A 20,514-nucleotide genomic window follows, 5' to 3' on the forward strand; every position below is an offset into this window, starting at 1 on the left:
CATATTCCTTTTAGAGCATGATTTATTTTTAATTAGGTGTATGTTAATGAGTAAAATATTCCAGTTTGAGGTAGCTCTGTAAATTAGTTTTCTACAATGCATTGGACCTTGGGCTAAATTATCACCCTTACTGGCTAATCTGGTGTTGTGAATGTGTTTGTTAATATAGTAAACTATTTGGTCAAATAGAAATATCATTGCTTGGGGCATCAATTTGTAATGTTTTGAAAAGCGTTTTCTCTCTGTGCTACAGCTTTGTGTCGGGTAAGGTGCGTCCTTGAGGTGAGCGACGATTTTCCAGGCGGCGCTCAGATCTCAGATCACCTGGTATCGTGGGACTAAGTGCACTATTTACTTTCTGTATTTACAAAATAAATACCACGTATATGAAACCATGAGTCAAATCAGTCTGCTACATGCAATTGGCTAGTCGACTGTAACTGAGACAGGGCCACAGACAGTTTTTAGATTGCACTTCCACTCCCACCCGCATCACCATGCATCTCCAGCAATCTCTCGCTCTCCACCCTTTCCCTCATCAATGACTCGAACCCCACAGATTAAATATAACATTTTCCTATCAAGCTATTTGAATCATTTTATTTCACAGGGTAATTTGCATATAAATATATTTGCTATAGTGACAGACGGGGGAGAGATGGAGAGCGTTGTGCGTTTTGTTTCCTCTGTTGGCTCAGCTCCACCAAGTCACTGTACCTGGGCAAGGACATTAAATCCAGTTTAAAGCACAATCATAAAACAAAAACTGGTTGACAGGATGACTTTGGAATATATTCACATAATAAATTCACTGCTGCACTGCCATGGTATAAATGATAGCAGCGCTACAGAGAACAGCCTAATGAAAACATAACATACTGTATCTTCTACTCAACATCAGCAAACCATTGCAAATGTCATTTTGTACCATTGAATACAATTAATCTTTTTTTTATTTTACATGTACAATAAAGTACAGTACTTATGCATGAGAATTTTAAATAAATAAAAAAAAGTTCTGGAATTAATCTGTTACTGACAATTCAATTAAACTTGGCCCAGTTTTTAGACACCCTATTTAAGATATACAGAAGAAACAGTGGGAGAATTTCCTTAACTATAGTCCTGTTTCAACCCCAGTCTTACATTTCGTATGGCTTGTTAGTGGCGACCACAGAAATATATTTCAGACTGCAAATAGGAAAAGCGTTTTAAGCTGCCCTTGAGCCTTGTGAGCGTTTGGAAAAATCTGCATTAAAATGGTGCCTCCAATTATCTTACAGGCTTTTTTTTACATCATTGCAGTTACTGTGCCCAGCAGTCGCCGCATGCCCTGGATGAAGGGTAATCTGATAATCTTGTTAGCACTTATTTACAGTAGAGTGGATGGAATATTTCACAGCAGGCTGAGGGTAGGACTGGGAAGCGAGATGCCTCAGATCTAGAGTGAGATTAAAACAATAATCTACTCATCTGATGTTTAAGTGCTATGATAACACTGCATGGACAGCATGTGTTTGAGTCAAAGCAGGCAAGAGAGAATTCAGATCCTCTACTCAAGCAAAAGTAGAAATACTGCATTCCATTACAGATGGAAAAAAAAAGTACTGATAATGCAGAAAGACTAGACTTTGTACTATATTGTTATTATCTATGCATTAATATCTAAGTGGCGTTTTACTGTTGTATTTCGAAGGGTGGATCTCATTTTAGTTATTTATTTATTTCCGTAGTTTAGCAGGGGTCTTCAGCATTTTTCATGCCAAGGTTAGCTGATAGAGAGACAGAGCAGGGACGCCCTACTTATAGAAAATATAAACTGGGCCTACAATAATGTGCAGGGCAGCCTTGGCTACTGTAGCTCACATAAGTTCATGTGCAACATCAGTGCTGTGTAAATTATTATTATTACTTTTCAGAACAAGGCATATATATATATATATATAATATATATATGCACAGTGTATCTTGCAGTCTAACTAAAGCTAAAAATATTATATTTTCTTCGGCATGGTAAGGAAGTCGAAATGTAACGTAGGATGAAATACCCAAGTTGTTTACCTCAAAGTACTCAAATGACCTCAAATGTATCCTTTCTACTGTTTTTTGTAGTGGCTCATGAGCTCTTTCACTTTTGATACAAGAATATTTCCGTACTTTTTCTTAAATAAGAATATAAATCAATCAATTCGAATTGTATTTATTCAGGCCCACAAATATCAGAGTTTTACTAGAAGTAGAATTTCTCACTGCATACCTGAGTGACTATACAAAGTTATATTTAGTGTTTAGTAGAAAAATACTGAGAGGGTGGGGGGTGGGATGAGGGTGAGGTGAGGCATAAGCAGCAGCCTACTCATTATCCTGCTGCTTCAGAAGTGCAGTTTGAAGATGTGTTCTGCTGTTAAGCCAGACTCCTGATGTGAACATTAACTTTATTGAGGATTAAAAATGTAAGAATATGAATGCAACGAGCCTGAGCAATAATAAAACAAGCTGGTTTTAATTTCATCCCATAAAGGCCACAGTCGGAGGCCACCTGAATCCAACATCAGCAATAAGACTTCGAAGATGACTAAATCATACTAATAAAAAGACAAGGCCTAACATTATGAGAGAACACTAAAGACTCTTAGAAGACATCACCTTGTCTTTCCGACAGGGTGTTGTCATGCACATATGGCATGAACTCCCTTTAGGGGTAACAGAGTGGGAAGAGCACAGATGATGAAAATTGCTTTGTGCCACAAAGTAATGAAGTTGTGAGAAATGACAATGACTTTGCGAGTTACCAAGGCCAATCAAGGGGAACACTAGAGGGACAGCGAGAATGTCGCCAAAAAATTGTCTCAATAGTTCTGTCATAATTATTGTGACAGGATGCATTGCTTCACACTGATTGGACAAGGATGTAAGACTGCATTGCTGCCCCAGTGTCCCCACTCAATTCCACAGCCATTAGTGTCAATGACATTATGAGTGATCTGTCACTGTGCAAATCAGACTACCATCTGCTACCAGGAGAAACATGATCGCCACCAAACGTCGGCGTAAAACCTTCACTGAAGGTCTTAGTTCTTCCTAATGGAGGGATTACATTAAAGTATGTAAACAAATCAAGCAATTCTGTTGGTTAGAAAAAAGAAAACCTGAGACATCAGCTGGAATATTCTCACAGACGGTAACAATAAACCTTCATACACAGCCCTCCTGCTGCACTTACAAGTCAGCTAATGCTTTTTCTAATCAGAAAAAGAACACTAGAGTGATAATGTTTATTCTGCCAGACAGAAATAGTGCAAATGCGTGGTTGAGTTTACTTTCATGAAATACACATGTAATGCAGGAAATTTTTATTAAGGCATGTCTGCATTTGCTTCATAATGGTTTATGTATTCAAGCTCATGAAGCACAACTGCTCGCAGACAGTCAGATGTAGAGCAGAGCTCCTCGTGGCTTTATTCAAGCGCTTATGATAAATATCATACCGAGGTGAACGTTACATTTCCCCTTGAGAGAGACGCCACACTCGTTTTCAGACAGTAATATTGTGTTTGTTGTTCATTACATTTAACTCAGAGCTGAATTTAGTTTTATTTGCACAAGCGATGAGCTCATAAAACCTGATGCTTTAGAGTTTAAACTCCGTGCAGCAATTAGACCAGATACTTCTCACAGGTTAAGACATCAGCATGGTTCTCTCCTGCTTCAAGGTGTTATTTGTAATACTGGTAACACAAGACAGTATAAAAGTCTACAGAGACACCTTCAACCACACAACAATCTAATATTTCTAAAGAAGAAATAGGGCAAAAATATCAAACATTCCTGAAGCAAAAATTCAGCTTAGATTTTTTATCATTTCGCAAGCATAAAAACAGATTGAAAATCATAAGTTTTAATTACTTGTGTCAGTGTTATGTGTTTGTGTTTGTATATGAATAAACTAAGGATAAATAAACTAAGTGTGCAGGCAGGAAGGCTTTTAGTGCAGCACTTATAGCACTCGTGCAGTCATACCGTAATAATAAGTAAATAAGAGCATAGAATCTAACACAATAAGATATATTTATGTTTGATTCCTCGTTAAAGACGCAACTAAACAGGCTTTGGAAACACTTGTGATGAATAAGGTCCTTTGTAATCCTTTCCAAAAACTGTCCCTGAAAAGTATTGCTTTCCTTTAACCATGAAGGTGATCTGACCTTAACCGAGTAGTTTTAGTTGCCTAAACATAGCCACATCTTAATCACAAGGGTGCCAGAGCAGAAAATGCTCATATGGGTCCTTGTGGAAGGTGCTGACAAATGACCTATTTTGTTGTTTAAGTAGATTTGTTGACTCCCAAACTGCTGTTCAACTTTAAGTATGCTCTGGTTTGCGGTCAAATCATGAATTGTTGATTGAATACAATAGATGGCTTTTTAGATATTTGGCACCCAGCACTGTTTTTCAGTCCAACTAAACCGCATTGTGTGTTTCTCACTGATGCACAGCTCTCTGGAACAGCTTCCACACAAATAGATGAAGATGCACAAATACATTTGCTGTTGTAAACCACAAACATGCCAGTTCACAAATACATTTAGAGGCTGAGAGGTGAGTTAAGAATGACAAGCAGCTGGATGAACTTGAGATGAATATAAATTCTTAGTACATACAGTCACAGACGGCGCACAATATCACAGTGCATGCGTTAGAAGTTGTCACTGATAATAAAACCTGGTCTGTAACACTTTGTTCTTTCGCTAATCAGTCAATCGGTCAATCAGTTCTTTGTTTGCCCGTGAACTTTTGAAGTCTCCTTCCACTCCGCATGTTAAATTTAAGATGGAGCCAAAGACAATTCCAGAGAGACCGCACTAAAATCAGTCGCTGTCAAATCGATGAATGTCTGAGACTGACAGAATAATCCACGTGTGAGCAGCTGTGCTCCCACGAAACAACACAGTGCTACTTGACGGGCCCCCTGTGACCCACACTAGTCAGCTCAAGTGTCTGTCTTTGGTGAGGCATGGGTCCGCCCGTTGATCTACCCTGACATGTACCATGTTATGTGGCATGTCTGAAGCAGCAGTTGGGACTGTTTCTTTAATTTACCAAGACAAGTGCAAACATGTTAAAAGCCAAGCCCACGCTGCTTCATGACTAGGCACAGCGTACCAGGAGCCATTCACAATCTCCAGTGAGTACAAGACCTGCATATAGTATATCGTTATCCATCTGCCATGCTGCCTCGTGCATTAAAGCACAGCACTCACCCCGTGTCCATCTGACTCTGAAGGTCTGCAGCACAGCCTGAATGTCAGGGGCAAACAGGTCTCCTGTGGGTGCCAAGAAACCTCTGGACAAATGTCACAACATCGGTGCTGACAACCCTCTCTAAGTGCTTGTTAAATAAAGATGTGATGCCCTACACTTTATATTAAGTCACTTTAAGTGCAAAAAAGTATTCATAGGATGTGATCTGGCTTGGCACAGTCAACTGATGTGACATGAAGGATATTTTCCGATGAATATTTCCCTAAATTTTTTTGCCAATTTTCCATCCTTTTGTATTTTGTTCTAAATGTCCTCCCACTTTCTATCAGGCTGACTGAGGCTGTATCTCTTCGAGTTTTGAGTATAAAATGGAAAAGGATATATACCGTAGAGAGTATACAGTATGTTTCTTTATTATCCTTTCATATCATGTCCTTGTATTTCAGACCACATGCTGTCTCTCATTTTTTCCAACATTCTGCAGTTCACTACAGATCAAAATCTTTTAATTAAAAAGGACATCTTTGGTGCAGCACATTTCCCGATGACGTGCCAACCTTTTTGAGCCAGTTGCCATCTGCCGTCACAGCACTGTGGCTGAGGCCTTATCCCCAGCAAGCTGTGTGAGCTGAGAGCCAGAGAGAGAGAGAGAGGGACAGACAGACAGAGAGAGAGAGAGAGAGAGAGAGAGAGAGAGAGAGAGAGAGAGAGAGAGAGAGAGAGAGAGAGTGTGTGTGTGTGTGTTTGTCCGGTGCATCTGTAGAAGTGGGCCTCAGCTGAGAAACATGGATGGACCATACTCTTTTATGGAGGAGGTCATCTGATCTGCCCTGAGCAAAGTCTGCTGTCAAATTGTTCTAGTCCACGATCTGGTTGTGCAAAATATTCATCACAAATACAGATAGTGAACTACATTAAAGTCATGTAGTTCACATAAAGTGCACTGTAATACATTCTCCTGGAATAAATGAAGGCACATTGCTTTTGTGTCCCTTCAACTCGTACTAGTGTCTCTTTAATTAGTGATGCAGGGGTGAAGCAGTCATAGTCGGATATTTTACTGAAGCAATACCAGAGTGTAAAATATACCGTGTAGCAAGTTAAAGTTCTGCATTGAAAATTTTACTTAAATAAAAGTACAAAAGAATTGTCATCAAAATATTAAAGTGCTAATTATTTTAGAATAATACATACCATATTATTGTATTATAATTATGAATGCATTAGCATGTTCATGACTTCTAAGTCTTATCTTAACTTCGCATAATACATAATTAATAATTTGCTAATTATCTTTTGTATTTTTACTGAAAAATATATAAAATATATAGAAATGGAAAATACTAAATGAAGTACTTCTTAAGCTCAAGCACCATACTTTAAGTTACTTTCCATTTTCTCCATTTAAGCCATCTGTGCCGTCATCAAACGACAACCAACAGTCCTGATGAAATGTTCTTAATTGGATGAGTACAAATGATTAAATATTTTGTTTTTGTACTCTAGAGTGTAAGAACATTGTAGACATTGTCAACCAACCACCACTACCTAAAATATTTAGTTTACAAGTGTATATACAACAGAGAAGAGCTGGAAACGCTTATACTGGACAAGCTGAAATCAGACAGTTTGTCATTCTTTAAAAAAAAAAAAAAAGATTAATCCGAAATAGGCTCTGATTAATTATTTGATGATACATTAGTGGACCAATCAATGCTGCACATTCATAAGACTTTAGTGGAGAATGCTTGACCCCCCATCCTCAGTTATTTTAATATGATGTGATGACTAACATCTACATCCCATAAATGATTAGTTGAACATGACCCACTACAGTGTGCAAATTAAACCTTTTGAAATTCTCATTATTTCATGGTCCGGACAGCTACCTGCTATCATTTTATGTATCATTGAACAAAATAAATCTGAAACGCTGAGTGAAGCTATTTTCTGTCATTTAAGAGCAGCGTGTTATACAAAAGAGGTACTGGACTCAAAGACTCAGTATGCATGCTGAAAAGGGCTTGATGTTTGATACTGCTTTTGATGGACCCACGATGCATTTCATTGGAAATAGGGGAATTAAATGCATTGAAATTGTGGCGGGACATTTACAGAAAGGCATAAAATAAGTAGCGCGTCAAGAAACAGTTCAATTGACATTCAAGGTCGCAGTTTGATTTTTGCTATAACTTCAAATGCATGAAATCTAGTATACGGTACACAGTATGTACTGTAATAAGTTAGCATGGAACTGAGATAAGTTTGTTCTATTCAGTGTTGAATGCACTTAAATGTTTTGTCTTGTGCGCTAAACTAATACTGTATATGGCAGTAAAGGCAGAAAAAAAAACACCCAAGAAAAACTACAGAAACCACACGGAACTCATCATAATTCTCACATGACAGCAAAGACTGTAATCTGCTGGAGCATTAATCTAAGGTAAATTTGCAAAGATCAGAAACCGACTTAGAGCTTACCGTGAAATTATCGGACAGTTCGTGGTAGGGAATGAGTGTATAATGAGATCAACATGACGGTATAAGCCATCAGGAAAAATAAATCCCTCGGTACAAAATATTTTACTTCTTTCCATCATCATGACTAAATATGCACCATGGACAGGGCCAGCGCATGCAAAGTGAGTGATAAGTGCTCTAAATGTCTGAACTTTAAACCTTTCAGAGGGACCAAATCCCTGCAATCTTCTCTGAGCAGGTCTTAATGTGGCTGGACTGTGTTTTAAGTACCCACAGGATAAAACTCTTAATGGTCATCATGAACTGTAATCCAGAGTGATTCTGCTCCTAATCCAGGATCGAGGTCCAGGAGACTGTTCAGTGCAAGTCGAGTGCAATCCCATTTTATGGAGTGATATGTTCCCTGTTCTGACTTCGCTGCATACAGAGCTGTCTGTTAGCAGTAATTATGTATGGCTCATCATCATCGCTGCACCATCCTGTGTTAAAGTAAGATGGAAAATTGAACAGGCAGATGGTTGAAAGCAGCCATTTCATTTAAAGAGACACGTTTTGTCATTTTAAAACCTTGTCATTTTTTTAACTTTCACGAGTTAGAGCCCAGATAGTCAAAGCCACTCATCAGGGGCCATGCACAATATGCAATACTTCACATATAAATTAGACTAAAGACCTATGGCAGAGACAAGATAATGCTTCTCACAGGCCAGTAGGCATTTTCTCATTTTAACTTCTTCAACTCCTAAAATCAGCAACAGGGTATTGTAGGTCTTCATGCTCAATTTATTTTTTCATTGTAGTCAGTCATGGTGAAAGAAAAAGAGAAACTCAGAAGCTTATGATTGATGTAGACTCCAAAGTTGCCTTATGTATGACTAATGAGATCAATTATCAGTAAACTGTTATACAATTATCGGTACATTTTCAAACTAAAACATTTATGGTAAAAGTCTACCCGTGTCCTCCACAAGTGTAATGATTACATGACTGTTATTAATTTTAGACGTTGATTCTCAGTGTACTATCATTTTAGTAGTAGTATTGACTTTGACTTACTTTATTGTAGTTCCCGACATTTCAGGGGCAAATCCTTTAGCTCTTATTATGTATTTTCTACGTTACCGCTTACTTTTCAACTTCACGTTTTCATCTGATGTACATGATATGGTGCGTTGCTATGATATAAACTTCTCTACTAACAAATGCTGCTTGGATTTAATTGATCTGAATTAATAATGCAACATTATGAATTGATTAACACATTAAACTAGGACTGTATCGATTCATCTCTTGATTAGTTGGACAAATGTCAGTTGAGAAAAAAGGCTAATTACAATTGTGTTACAGGTGATTGTCTTCAGTTGTCTTGCTTTGTCATAATGTTTAATTTTAAAATTATTTTAAAAACAGAAAAGCAACAAATCCTTATATTTGACAAACTGGAACCAGAGAATGTTTTAAGTTTTTGCTTAAAGATCTAGTGTGTAGGATTTAGTGGCACCTAGCAGTGAATTTGCTCATTGCAACCAAATGAATACTCTCCTACACCGTACCCTCTTCTTCCAAGCATGTAACTCTGTAACTCTGGTTGGCAAATTCACATTAAAAGCAAAAGGACATATCTAGATCAGAGTTTGGTTTGTCTGTTCTGGGTGGTTCAACATGGACTCCATGGAACACGACCTGCTCTCACTGTAGATATGAAGGGCTCATTTAAAGGCAATGAAAACACAACAATCCTTACTTTCAGGTGATTATACATGAATGTAAATATACTAATGAATATATATTAATATATAATAATATATTGTACACACTGGACCTTTAATAAACTAGTCAAAATACTTGATCAAATAATCAATTAGTGGATAATCGTTGCAGCTCTACATTGAACACCTGCATTCCTCTGAGTACTTTTACTTTTTGTTTAGTAAAAGTTTAAAGGCTGGACCTTTACTTTTTACATCATTGTACTTTTACTTATCTAAATACATCACCACGCCTCTACGGCGTATAATATGTACACTATACAGTATTCAGCCTTGATGGCAGATGGTTTATGGAACTTATGTCGCAGCAGCCCAGCTCCTGAGTCATCCTCTAAAATAACACAGCAGCAGTTACACCACACAAATGTAGCACTTTACCATAAAGAATATAAATCTTTGTCTCTCACGGATATGAAATTGAATAGAAAGTGCCTCGTACAGTGTATAGTACACTGCTTACGCCTGAGAAGGAAAAGATTGGTATGCACTCCAAGATTGTGTTGTAAAGAGATGCAAGAGGCCGTTGAAAGCAGCGAGTACAGAGGGTGATTCTTAGGTCAAGGTGATTTGTCATGTCAAGCAACTTTTCACCTCGAGTGCTATGGCTGTTCACCAGCCTGACAGCCTTCAGCAATGCCACACTGTTTCCTGGCTGCACTTCATAATTGATGAGGAAGCAAGGAATATGGGATTTGATCCAGGGTGAGGGTGCCTTTTAGGCGTGGGACAGATGTATAGCCGTGCTCATTTTAACACTTTATCTGAAATGCCACAGAGGGCTGTCAATAATAAACAGCTTAAGATGACGGAGGATATAGCACTTTAATATATACATGCAAATCCCCACAATCCCCTATAGTTAATTAGTTAATTATTATTAATTTTGTGACTACAGTGGGTACTGGAGGAAGGTGATATTGTATCACAATAGTCATAAGAAGAAGTGGACTGTACTGTACCTAGATAAAGGATGAATTGGAAAAGAACATCATGAACATGTACACGAGGACTATGAAGAAACCTTGGTATATTTAGTTTGTTCTTTGATCCATCCTCCCTCTCATCTATCTCTGGATTCTATTATCAACTGCAATATTGTGTTGGCTGCTACATATCCATCACATCTTACCAAATTACTTGTTATTGAAAAGAGGTTTCCTGAATGATTTCCGCCTCTAACGGACGAGACTCATCTGCGTCTCTATATAGAAAATATTCATTGGTGTCAATTTTTCTATCAAATTCAGAGGTCCACAGTTGGAATTCATTGAATATAACATTGAAATTGTTATCTTCTGTGCCGAGCTTACAGTAAAAGGATTCTTTAGTTGGATTCTGTATCTATTTAAACGTTTGTTTACATTATTTCCCCTTGTCTTTTTATGAATGAGCTTGTGTTTGTCTCTATGTCGATCTATGTCTTTTTATTATGGTTAGTTTTTGCTGAATAGTAACGTAATTTTTAAAATGAATATGACCAGGGACTGGCTGGGAATGAAAAGTGTGGGAATGTCTGACTATCATGTTAATATAACAGTGTAGGACTTATGTTATTATAACTGTTAAAAATGCTACACTACAGTTTCACATAATCGTATACTATTTGGCACACCACAACCATAATATTAATTCCAATGAAAAGCACCTAATGCAGCTAACTAAGTAAAACCCAAAACCTTGCTCGTCTTATCCATATTGACTTGGGTCTTTTGGTCTCAGTTGCACAATGTCGACTAACAGCTGTATTGAGGATCTTGAGGAGGAGGATGTGGGCTGTTGCACAATCAAAGTGGGCTGTCGACATCTCTCTCTCTCTCTCTCTCTCTCTCTCTCTCTCTCTCCCTCAGTTTTATATAATGGGTTGCTCATGCAGCTCGCAGAGCAGATGACCCATTCTGAGTGGCCCAAGTGGCCCATAGTCGGGCGGCCCTTCTGGCATTTGTCCAATTTCCAGATGGCCCGTCTGTCACTGAATAAGCCTTTCAGGCTTCCTTCCTCTCCTGCACTGTAATTACTGTCTTCTAAATGTATGTATGTATTTTGCTTTGTATAACTGTGCAGACAAACTAAAATAAACTAAAGATTATGAATTTGAATGGAGCATATTCATGGATTTTTTCAAATGGTTCTATTCCAAGTCATGTTTGCTTACCACTGTTATGCCACATTATGTATGACTAATGAGATGAAATCTCAGTTAACTGTCAAACTAAATATTCACTGTGAAAAATCACAAGGAATTATGTAGGATTGACGATGATTACATAACTATTTATGTAACTCTTTTTTCTTTTCTTTTTTTATTTACACTTTTGCTTTGTAGAATTCTGAAAATAAACTCAACTAAACTAAAGATGTTGCTTTTGATTGTAACATTTTCTTTTGTGGCTTATGTAACTTTTTTCAAATGGCTCCATGTCCAAGTCATGTTTGGTTGTTAAGACCTGCATTATCTGCATTATTATGTTCTGGAAGCATTAGAACAAGCACTATCAATCAAAGCGTCTCGCTGATATTCAAGATTCTGAATATATAGTTTACATGATTAATTACTTGATAATTGATCACTGGTTGGAGTCATTTTTCAATTTCAAACATTTTCTGGTTCTGGCTTCCGAAATCTGAGAATTCAGGTTTTTGGACTGTTGTTAAGACAAAATAAGACATTTGATGACAACACCTTGAAGTGTGACAAACTGGCATAGAATAGATTATTATTACTTTTTTGACATTTCATAAACTATTACTTAATTAATCAACTAAATGATAAGATGAACCAATGATGAAAATAATTTTTAGTTGTGATATAATATAATATAATGCATTTAGTGATGTTAACAATCTACCCAGTTCTATGATCTGTCTGTGTCAAGCTGCAAGTTGTTTATCCTCCAACATAAGAATGATTAAAGTTCTTTCTCAAACTGTGCACATTTAGTTTTTGCACTCTCACTGCTGTCTTTCTTTCCTCTTCTGACAATTTGTCTCCTCCGTTTCAGCTGAAGGGGACAGTGAGCTTCAAGCGAAAAAGCAGATGAAAAGGAATCGTATCATAGCTTAACTCTGAAGACTTTGTTAAAACCAACATTTGATCTTGTCAAAAGAACTATAGTTTTATATCATTAGTGTCTAACTACTGGAGAAGAAAATAGATTTTTAAGAGGTCAGCAACATGCTGGACTGACACTGCCATTACAAATGATCAGTAATTGAATGGAATTAGTAGGTGAATAAGGTGTTATAAGATCCCTAAATATAGTTTCTATTTTTAAAGATAAATCCATGGCTAAAAGCCAATAAAAGCTCTTTATGTTTCACAGTTTTAAGTAGGAGTTAGTGTTTAAATTTAAATAGTCTTTCGTCTGTGTCCCTACCAGTGTCAAAACAGGAAGGAAGTGCTCATCTTGCTTGATTTGATTGGTTGGGCAAAGTGCGACATTGACGAGCGGTGTGACTCTGCACCTTACTGGAAAGTTGAGAATATTTTATACAGAGAAGCGCTCATCGGGTGCAGCATAGCATAGAAAACACTGGTTTTGCCGGTGAAGCATCATTGGCCGCTTAGCTTAGCCTACACCTCCATGTCCACTGCTTGAGTTTGATATGTTTATTTAAGTTATTTTATGCAACAAAGAACCACAGGCTGTAGTTGAACCCTGGCCGCTGCAGCTTTCATACATAGGGTGTGCACTGTACTAGTTGCACTGCCAGTGTGCAGTTTTATATATTTATGCATATACATAAAGCAGAGCAGTGTACCACTGACAGCAAACTGTTTTTTTAAATATCTCTGGACAGTTTAGACATCCATGACAAAGTGTTCTGCCCAACTTTCTGTATTTAACATGGAATTATAAAACATCTCCACTAATCTTTAGAAAACATATTTCTAATCTCCAGATAACTCTCTGAAAACATTTCATTTTCAGAATCTAATCAACCCATTTCTCAAACCAAACCATAAATGGCAGCAGCAAAGAAAGACATTCTTAATAGCATCAAATTAATTGTCAGCATGGCATGTCACCAATTTTCCTCATGCACGTTGTCCAAACAAAACAGCGAACAGTATGAAATGAGAATAGTGAGAAACACTGCAGATAAAACCACATCAGAATTCTCGGGTGAAAATGTTTTTCAATCTCTCCTCTACTCTAAAGCTTTGCTCTCTGCGGGTGACTTTTCTGAAATGTGGAGCAAACAGTGTACTGTGTACTCCACCAGCCAAATGTCTCACACTGGCCTCGCACCCAGAGAGCAAGTGCATTCAAAGAAAGATCTTCATATAAAATCAAAACATGTGTTCTTGTTTTTGGAGCTTTTTTATAAATAATTTAGATATAATCGAATTGTAAAGGACTAAGATGCAAAGACCACAGAAGACGTTTCAAAGACTTCTATCAAAAGTCAGGAAAAGTATGAATGGAGCAGATATATCAAAAAGCGGCAGGTTGAGAGACCATTGGTGCAGTATTTACAGAAGAAAAGTTAATATCATGAACGCAACCCAGTGTTGTAGTAGAGATATTCTACTGCAGGTAAATATTTGAGGATATTTGCAATGCTTATTGCTTATTATAATAAAATTCAACACTGCTCACAATATAGGATTGCTTAACAACAGAGCAGCACATCAACAGTCAAACCGACTATGAGAAACTCACCTTGGCAACCCTGTTGGCGACCTCCCGACCCACCATTAGCCCCTGGACAAACGTCCGTGCAGCAATGAAGGCCCTGGTGACCTGGGCCTTCAGTTTTCTGGGCACATCTCCAAAGGGCTTCAGTTGATCTGTGTATTTACTGACACATTCCAGGTAGTCGTCTGTGAAATGATACTGGGAGTTGAGTAACTGGAACATGCGTTCCAGCAGCCTGGCCCAGAAGTCATTCAGCATCTCCTCTAGGTTGACGTTGCCCCCCGTGTAGTAGCGCTTCAGCTCTGTGAACAGGTCCTGGAACACCTCTGAGTTCTGCATATACAGCTTCCCGTACGTCCGTGTGAACATGCCGTTGAGAGACTTCTCAGAATTGTCCAGCAGCTCCAAGAAAAACTCTAGATAGATGGATGGTTTGGGGAGAGGAGGGGGGGGGGATATAGAAGACAAACAGCTGGGTCATTATGCAGATATGTACAGTATTCCATGTCTTTTTTCTATAATGTAAAGCAGACAAATGGCTTCTTAAGTGTTAAGAATAAGGTATAATCTAAACAGAGCACTGTTGCTGTAGTTAAATGTGTCATTTTATTGCTCTGTGTGCATAAGAACAATGCATAGAAGCCAACAATAGGTACTTGATTATGTGAAGAAAGTCAGTCCAAAGCATTAATAATTTAATCGCAGAAATAATGGGCCACAAGGACTATGAATGATTAATGTAAAGGTTCTGATTGCATACTGTAACAAAATATTCATAAGTTTTAGACACAGACACTAGTATACATTATCATCTTGAGCACCCACCATTATTCCCAGACGCATTAGATTCTCACTGAAACAATTTATTTGTCCACTGAGGCAGCTGGCCTATGAGCCGATAATTGAATATTATGTTACAGTATATTGAAAGAAGCTTCATTCGCATCGAATTATCTGAAGAGTCTGTTAAAAGTAAGGTACAAAATTTCACCGTGAGACAAGCACATCTATTTTATTTCTATTATTATACTTGCCATTGATTCAGTACACACACCTCACACTGTATCATCACGACTCACACGTAACACTGTATAAGAAATGTCTATTAGGATTCTTTAACTCAGCTGACCTGAAATTCAAATACTTCTCCATTTTCAAGTACAAAGAATCGGTGATGATTCTGCAGTAATTGTGCAGAATCTTTCACAAGTAACTTCTAGACATCTCTAGTCATCCCATCCTCTGGTGGACTTTTCCCATGGTGGCAGTTACCTGATATTGGAGGCATTAGGGAACAGGCTTGAACTAATGAACGTTGTTTCATCTACTTTCTCAATAAGGACAAGTTGGTTATGCCTGTCCATTTAGAACTTGTAACATTTGGGAGTAAACCTACATGGCATACACACTTTTTACACTTGCGTAGTAGATGGTTGCCAGCTTAGAAAATAAAATCTAGTTAATCTAGCTTGCTAATGTTTCCAGTGTCACTTTCGATTTATGTTGGGTATGTCCCATTCTAACATGTGGTACGAGTAGTAAAGTAGTTTTTTTCAGGAACTTCATGTGAATACAAATGCTTTACATCGACCTCGGTTGAGTTGTTGGAACAGGTAAGTAGGACCAACCCTACAGTAACATTCAGATGACAATAAAATAAAAAAAAATAATTTGGAGCTGAGAATTTATAAAGAAATTACATTTTCAAGCACATATGTTTGTACAGATATACACACTGTGTTATCTTTCTGAAATCTTTGATAAAATGATAGCCAATCATATTAAAGATTCATGTTGACAGTGAAGGATATAGTGATATTATTTGTCCCATCAAGATGAGCAGATATATTTTCTGATAACCAATTGTGGAAGTCTTGCCATAACTTTGTAATGTTTGGAATAATCTCTCTGAATCCAACATCTCTTCAACATTTTCCTGTGTCTGTTGTTGAGTATAGCCATCTCTAACCAGGTTATTAGGCACATTACTGCCAACAACTGGACTGATGTGGCACAGTAGACTAAATTGTGGTATATACTATGGTTCATTTCACCACAAAGTGGAGTAAAGCATTATAAGGTTAGGTGTACTGTGTGTTACTTGTTTTCTGATGTGAGACACACTTACCCACTGTTGCGTGAATAAATTGGGACAGTGGGTGTTGTGTTTGTCACACAGTATACGAAGTATAGCTGTCTAGCTAGCATTAGCAGTTTTTACATGCATCCAGATGGGGTGACAGAAAATAAGTAGACTGTGAAAATCACCAAAATGAGTTTTGACATCAGCACGACATGGACAAACGTTTGGAGTAAGGTACCATAGGGAGTGTTCAAATCACAGATGGGACAAAGAAATTACTAACAGCATCGGCCCACATGCTGATTAATTCCCTGCATGGCAGAATTTAAGTGCTCGCCCACACAGATATTAGACCAAACAAATTTGAGTACCAATATTGTCAGTTGAAATCAAAAAGTCAGGCTTTCTAAAAAACAGTAATGTAGGGGACACACACTTTTCTCTGTGCAAATTCAACAAAATCTATATTTTTTCAAAATCATCAAATCACTACACCAGTCAAACGATATAAAAAGTCAAATCATGATTTCCTCTGCTGATCTTCAATCATGAATTTAACTATGTTCTGCTTTACATTGTAAATGACTTCAAACATGGACATTAAAATACACAAGTGCAATAATATAAATCAAATTAAATTATTGTTTCTTTGTCATCTGCCTAAGTGGCGTTCTTCCATGTGAGCACCTGATCTCTTGAGCATTAACTGAGCCAACAAAGAGAAAAACAGAGAGGAAAAAAAGCAGCAGTAACTGGGGAGTGTCACCGAAGCCTGGCTAATAGGATCCCATGTTTCTGAGTGCACGGGCGTAAATGTTGGGAAGATCATAACGCATCTCTCCATGCACAAATGTCAAATATTCCTCCTCCCTTCTTTGTAAACAAACTCTACAGCGTGTTTCACGTGTCAGGCTTGCTAATAAACCAAATAGGAGCTCTTCTCCTGGTTTTGTATTCTGGTTGGCTGGTCATTGTATTGTCCATGACATCAGTCACATAGTCCTGCATGTGATAATATGACTAAACCATACAGCACAGGGAATCAGTTCATATGTAATCTTCTGTGTTTAGAGTGAAGAACAGCTCAGAAAGGAAGGAAAAATCTAATAAATGTTTGATAACAATATCCAAAACATGAAGCATAAGAAATGCAATATATAATTAAGTATAATTTAGATTACAATAATCATTTAAATAAGCATTTAATAATAATAATAATAATAATTCATAACAATTATTTAATTAATTTAAAATGTTTTCATCTAATATTTAATTTAGATTCAGTTGGAGTTTAAAATACTAAATTGTTGAAGTATATCTAGTCCAAAATGTCAGTTAAATAATTTACATATTTAATACAAAAATAATGTATTTAATTATTTTATCTATTTATTTGAACATTCTTCCATACTTGTGTGTTGCTTTACTGCTTAATAGAATTAAACAATTATAAAAAAACTTAATATAAAAATAATAATAACATAATAAAAACCCTATCGTGCTGGTAACCCTCAATAACAACAACATGACAACACAAGTAAACAAAAATATGAATGATTCAGACTATCATGACATTACATCATTCAGTGTTATCAAACCATATTTTGGCAAACTGTTTCAAAAAGGGCAATATTTAAATGAACTACTGATTATGGTAATTTGAATAACACTCGTTCTTCAGTGGTGCTGAAGATTCAAATTCTGAACAGTTTGACATCGCTGAGACTAAAATCCTGAACTCACATTAATCTCCTGTTCTGCAAAGTGTGCTAAACCACCAGCGTGAGTGCCCGAGAAGCTTACTGCAATATTTTATATTTGCATGTCGTCTGGCTCCGCATGCTAATGTCAGCAGAGGTTTGGTTGCCCAACGATTTGCAAGAGACAGTTCATGTTAAACTGCTCGGGAATCTCTCCTTTCTTTGTTTGGCCGATCCTTTTTTTCCTTTCTATTGAAATGGCACATCTGAAACAGTTAGGAAACCGGTCCCTAGTCACTCACTCCAGTTTCTTTGCAACTGAGTGACCTGCCATTACACCTACATTTGTTTAAATATTAAGAGCCTGCAGGGCCTTTTTCATTCCATTTTTCCAATTAGACCCGAATCAAGGACATGTAAGCCCCTGTGTATTGTGCGTGCAATATTGTATCTGTGTTACCATTGAAATAGTTTTGAGGATTGAGGATGGGTGATAAATATCACAAAACAAAAGCAACACAATATTATTCATATTATTTACTGCTGTCATGTGTAAAAAATACTTGACCGGCCATGTTTTATTTATTTAAGAAAACTAATTCTGTTTGTTTTCTCAAAGTCAAATTCAAATAAAAAAAAAATAAATAAAAAAAATGGCTTTTACCAACATAAATTGTGTCCTATTCTAAGTTGTTCTTGCATAAAGTTAATAAGGTTTTTCTTGGTATGTCTGTGGAACAGGTTAAAAAAAAAAAAAAGACTGGGACAGTGTTTCATGTCTGAGTCCACTGCAATTATTTCCATGAAAGAAATTAACCAGTCACACAAAAAAGACTGAATTGTGCTGGGAAGAAAATTCTGAACTCATCAAATTAACTTTTATACAAGCCAATTGAGTCCCTGGCAATAACAAGAGTGGTCATTACGGACAGATCACACACTATTCTGTGCAGTAGTGTGAAGTTAAGTGAAGTGAAGTAATTGTGCAAGACAGCTAATAATTAGATAACCTGATTAAATAATCAGTGGATCATGGCTTTGATTGTGCTTAACCTTGAGGTGATATCTACTATAGTGGTTTCTAAGATTACATGTGTTTGACTAAAACCAGATGTGCTCGTGTTGCTGGACTGTAGTGATTAAATTGTTGTTTAATTCTTCAGCGGCCCGTTGTGCCAAGATTTTGCATCCACACAGCATCACATGAAGCTTTGGGTTTACACTTTTCATTTGAGGACGTCTTTCTTAGCCACACTAGCACAAGCTGAGCTCTAATGACGGCAGTGTTGGGTCTGAACAGCGGCACCTCCTCTAGAGGCCACGTGGAGGACTTTTCGACAGTCCTTTTTGCACCACTGACTGTTTGAAAAACAGTTGTGTTTGAATTTATCTTTGAAAATCTCAAGAGGGAAATGACTATTAAAAATAGCCTCCTATTTAGAGACAACAACAACCTTTGCTTTTGCAAGTCTACTACTACTTTAAAAAAGTTGCTGATGATATACATTCAGATAATTATAAGGACAAATTCACCAAGTTTAAAAAAACAAGTTCCAAAATCTGAACCCAAGAGTTCTTGAACAACAATCAACAATCTCTTGTGTAACTGTAGAGTTTGTCTATGATTTCAAGGCCCTTTACCTGGAAAACAGACTGTACTGAGAGTTTCAGACAGCTTGCCAACTCATGAAGAGTGAATTGCTCTCTGCTGGCCAAAATACATATTTGGCCAGGGAATTATCATTGAGAGTTATTGACCTTGGATAACATTCAGCTATTCGGCCTTTAGGGCTCTAATACTTGGAAACATGTCGATATATGGGTGTATGCTTCCTGACACAATACATTTAGGAATCATCTCACATCCAAATCTCTCAAGTAATGAAGGATGTACGATACAAAATAAGTTGGACAAGGCTTTATGGATGTGGCAAGAAAATCAAAAAAAGAAGCCAACAACAGACTTGGGAATGCTTCAATTTCAGAGCTAAACTAGACAGAAAGATAGGCACATATATAAATAAAAAGGTTCTCCACATTTTTCACTGTCTGTTTATATTTCTTATTTATCTTTCAGTTCAACCAAATACAATACGTATGGCACTATGTGACTGTATTTTTTTTTAAAAAAATTTTACATTCCAGACAAGCTAAGATCATCTGAAAGGAGCAGTGTGTAGTATTTTGTGGTCTAGTTGATGGTACCCCCCCCCACCACCACCACTGTCTCCTTGCTAGCAGTCAGGAATTGATTTATCCATTCTGGGCTACTGTAGAAATGTGGTGGTTCAACATGGTGGACCTGCAGCATCTGTAGATATAAAAGGCTCATTCTAAAGTAACAAAAACATCCATCCATACATCCAGCTTATCCTCAGCTGACTTTAGGTAAAAGGCAGAGTACACTCTGGAGTTGCCAGCTCATCAAACAAAAACATAACTCTTCTTATTTTCAGGTAATTATACACTTATGAAACATAGTTACCCATTTTAGATTCCATCTCACACACTGGACCTTTAAAATAAGGACAATAAAGTAATGCCCAAAAAGAGTTGCACAAATTCACAACTTAAATAAA

The 20,514-nt window shown here is 37.2% G+C and overlaps 1 protein-coding gene across 2 annotated transcripts in view; it reads right to left on the reverse strand.

Moving 5' to 3' along the window:
• gpc6a (glypican 6a) overlaps positions 1-20,514 on the reverse strand; it is a 165,662-nt gene that overhangs the window by 77,534 nt on the left and 67,614 nt on the right. For both annotated transcript variants that reach the window (XM_027281729.1, XM_027281730.1), the window contains exon 3: positions 14,177-14,568. In XM_027281729.1, coding sequence (XP_027137530.1) covers positions 14,177-14,568 — 392 coding nt within the window. The remainder of the gene's footprint in view (positions 1-14,176; positions 14,569-20,514) is intronic.

Source organism: Larimichthys crocea, chromosome VIII (assembly GCF_000972845.2).
Source record: "Larimichthys crocea isolate SSNF chromosome VIII, L_crocea_2.0, whole genome shotgun sequence".
NCBI lineage: Eukaryota > Metazoa > Chordata > Actinopteri > Sciaenidae > Larimichthys > Larimichthys crocea.